The sequence below is a fragment of the Lotus japonicus genome, chromosome 2, assembly GCF_012489685.1.
Source record: "Lotus japonicus ecotype B-129 chromosome 2, LjGifu_v1.2".
NCBI classification, from domain to species: domain Eukaryota; kingdom Viridiplantae; phylum Streptophyta; class Magnoliopsida; order Fabales; family Fabaceae; genus Lotus; species Lotus japonicus.
Genome location: NC_080042.1, coordinates 64,765,320 through 64,769,019, shown reverse-complemented (window position 1 = coordinate 64,769,019; position 3,700 = coordinate 64,765,320). Strand labels below are relative to the sequence as shown.

The 3,700-nt window shown below is 35.4% G+C and overlaps 1 protein-coding gene across 1 annotated transcript; it reads right to left on the bottom strand.

Moving 5' to 3' along the window:
- Nucleotides 1-276: 276 nt before the first annotated feature.
- On the bottom strand, nt 277-1,957 carry LOC130736844 (probable pectinesterase/pectinesterase inhibitor 20). The gene is made up of 2 exons (XM_057588621.1): nt 1,302-1,957; nt 277-947 (listed from the first exon to the last, which is right to left on the bottom strand). The coding sequence occupies exons 1-2, from the start codon at nt 1,771-1,773 to the stop codon at nt 277-279; spliced, it is 1,143 nt and encodes a 380-aa protein (XP_057444604.1). The 5' UTR covers nt 1,774-1,957.
- Between the last annotated feature and the right edge of the window lie 1,743 nt (nt 1,958-3,700).

The window sequence follows — 3,700 nt, the reverse complement described above, 5'->3', positions numbered from 1 at the left end:
AAACGCCGTTAATGATTTGTGGGGAGTGTAACTTCGGGATTTTTCAAAACCCCCACTAAGTAACTCGCGGGGGTTAAAACCCCCACTAAATGCAAAAATAACCCCCGCTAAATAACGTTTTTTTTGTAGTGCGACACTTGCAATATTGCAATGTGATCTACTAAAGACGATATAAATCTAGAAATCCACAAATTACTAGCTATATACAGACCCGACACTAATAATAACACAAATGGCAATGTTATTCACTAAAGATAATATAAATCTAGAAATTAATCAAGGCATAAGTCCAGGAAAGTAAGGCACTCCAGTTTGAGGCAACCAATCATTTCCTTGCAGAAAATTGGCTACTGTAAATTTAGCAGCATCAGCAGCATTTATGAGATGGTAACCAGGCCATGTTGCTCTACCAGAAGTGTTTGCCCCAGGTCCTCTGTTGTCATACTCTGCGAAGTACGATGTACCATCGCCCTTCCCTATAAACCAACCTGCTGGGTCTATTAGACTGTCCAAAAAGGTTTGCATAACAACAACTCTAGAATACTTCTTCCAGGGCCTTCCGAGGTAGGTCTTAACACTACCATTGCTCGAAGCTAGATCCCTAGTAGGTTTAACAGTGCAGTTGTGAATTGTAATGGCTGCCTTATCCGGTGGGGACATTCTTTCCGAAGCAGTGATGGTATTAAACTGTCGATGTTGAGGAAGACGGGGATATATGTTGCAATTTTGCAAAACAACCTGAGCACCTCCAAATATGAAATCTACTGTTCCATATATGTCACATTCTATATAGAATTGTCTATTTTTATCTACATATAGAGTATCCTGGTGCCCATCAAAGATGCAACGGTAGAAGGTGGACATATCTGCTTCATTTCTTAATGCAACTGCTTGTTCTTTGCTTGGCCTAGCAGTGTTCTGGAACGTGAGGTTAATCGCTACAAATCATGTTGCTTCCACGGCTACAAAACACACATAGTATGTCTCAGTTTAATTAAAAAACAGATTCTTTCATAATATGACATTTTTAACAAAAAAAAAATCTTATAAATTCACGGCTGTAAATTTCATACATAAATCATGTAGAAATTATTTTCTAATAAGCGAAAGTTTAAATATATAGATATAGAATGACTGAATGAAATAAAAAAGAGTAAAAAATGGATCCATGAGAGCTATATATGATAAAAAAGATTTTATCTACACAAATATTATTCAATTAAATAGAGCTAGCTTAGAGAATATATATAGATGATCTAGCTTGATTTGATCTAATAAATCTACAAATTGTATTCTCTTACCAAATGTTGGAGTGTCATGTGTTTTCAATCCTTGATCATGGTTGCGGTTTCCGGTAATGACTGTTCGGTTGAATCCTTGTCCAACCATCATGATATATGGCTTGTTCTTAGGGATGAACACATATTCTTTATACACCCCCTCTTTGATATTAATCAAGAAATAACCCTTTATTGCATTATTGTTATTTGGTGCAGCAGCCACAGCTTGGTTGATAGTGTTGAAGTTTCCGCTTCCATCTTGACTAACAACAACACTATCACTAATTAAAACGCTAGTGCCATAAACATTGTGAGTGCCCTCGTCCTTACCATTTGCAAAAGCAAAAAATCCAATGAAGAGAAAAATAAGTAGGAAGGAAAATGAGAAAGTAGCTATGGAAGAGACTTTCGAACCCATTGTCATGCATGAACGAATATGATGAATGATCGACAAATTAAGAAAATACATCTCTATATATAGCAGTGTTTGCATGTGATGACATGGATCTTACATGGAGATATATGCGATATTTAATTTTGTAGATACTAGTGACTAATGATAAACATATCAAGTATTTCTAGTATTATGTGTATATAATCCTAAAGAGTAATATGATCCGCAAATAGTTTCGATGTAGGGCTTGAATTCTGTAATCATATTATCCTTGACAACAAATAATTAACGTGTATATATATACTATATAAGTAATTTTTACTTATATTGTATGTACTTGTATGTACATGGCTGGAAAATCGATCCAAAAAATAACTCAATTAAATGTGATACCGGAATTAAAGATGATAACGCTATTAAATATTATGATTATCAATTGTAAAATAAACCTATTTAATTAGCTGTGATGAAATAAGATTAGTGTCACCATCGTCTACAAATGAATTATCACATAACACAATATTGTGACATGAATCTTTAATCACATCTTTTCATACACATATGTTATGTACATCCTTTTTTATCTCATCAAATATATAAACTTTTAGTATGGATTTTTCCTTGAAGAGTTACACGTATGCACATCCCTTTTACATTATGTGGTTTTATCTTTCAGTACCTTCTTAGTCGAATTGAACATTTGATTATACCTTCCTAATATGCTCTCTCCTTAATTTCCCTATCCTTATTTTTTTCAAAAGGAGCGAATCTTCCTTCCAAAATGCTTTTTTCAATCCGTAATTTATTGATGATTTTATTTTTTTAAATGCCAAGCAATTTTTTTACCCACTCAAAATGGAGAAGATCCATACCTTTTGGTTTGATTTGCCATAATTTCTTTTATAATAATATATTTTTTTTAGTTTCAATTTTTTTTATATTTGCAACTCAGTCATTATATTCTAAATAATGAAATTGAAAGGTATTGAACTCTCTCATTTTCAAGGGTACCAAAGCAATGCCATAAATTAAATATAGAAGTATCCTCCTTTAAAATTTCAAATGCTAACATTTGAAAATTTATCTCATTAAAAAATTGTTTTCATGAAGATCTTTGTCATGCACATAGTTTTAAAACTTGGACCGGACCGGTCGGTCCGACCGGTTCGATCGGAACTCGGTCCTAAGGCCGGTCCGGTCACAGGTTCAGATCGGTTGTGTCATCAAACCGGTCAAACTCGGAATAAACCGGTCAAACTCGGGTTGGACCGACCAAACTCGGGCGGTTGAACCGGCTGGGTCAACTACTGCAGCACACAAGGGAAAAAAAATTTGAAAATGCTAACAGGTGGAATCGAACACAGGACATGGAGGATATAAAAATATTACCTTCCCACTATGCCACATGCTGTTAATTGACAATAAACGCACATTATTAATTATAAATATAATTACATCACTGAAAAATATGAAAAATGTGAAATTGTATGAGCTGTATTATTAATATTTAAATTTTTAAATATACACCAAGTTAAATAAATATAGTAAAAACAATGAGTGAGAGAGTTAGAGAGAGAGGGTGTGAGGAGGAGAGAGGGTGGACTCGAGTGAGGAAGGGCAAACGTTTCATTTCCAATGGGCAAAGCAGGATGTTTCAAGCTGAGAGGGATCGAGTGGATTCTGGTTCAATCACCTCTTACTTCTTCACCAATTTCCCTGATAACTTCATGGCCAAAAACATGTGGAAAGTTTTTATCAACTAGGGTGAGGTTCAGGAGGTGTTTATACCGGCTAAAAGAGACAAACTTGGCAGGAGATTTGGTTTCGTTTGTTTTTTTGACGTTCAAGATCCTGATGCTCTGGGGAGAAGACTTGACCAAGTCTTCATCGGTCGTACAAAGCTTCACGTAAACGCTCCGAGGTTCGACAAACCAATGCCGAAGCCTTCTCCTGTGGATCGCTTTGCCAAGGAGAGTGGCTCTTTCATGGACATGGCCGGAAATCGTCCTTGTATAAACCGTGATGC

Coding starts and splice junctions, on each gene's coding strand:
- LOC130736844 (XM_057588621.1), bottom strand. CDS start 1,773: ATGCAAACACTGCTATATATAGAGATGTATTTTCTTAATTTGTCGATC. Junction 948..1,301: donor ACATGACACTCCAACATTTG/GTAAGAGAATAC, acceptor TGGAAGCAACAT/GATTTGTAGCGATTAACCTC.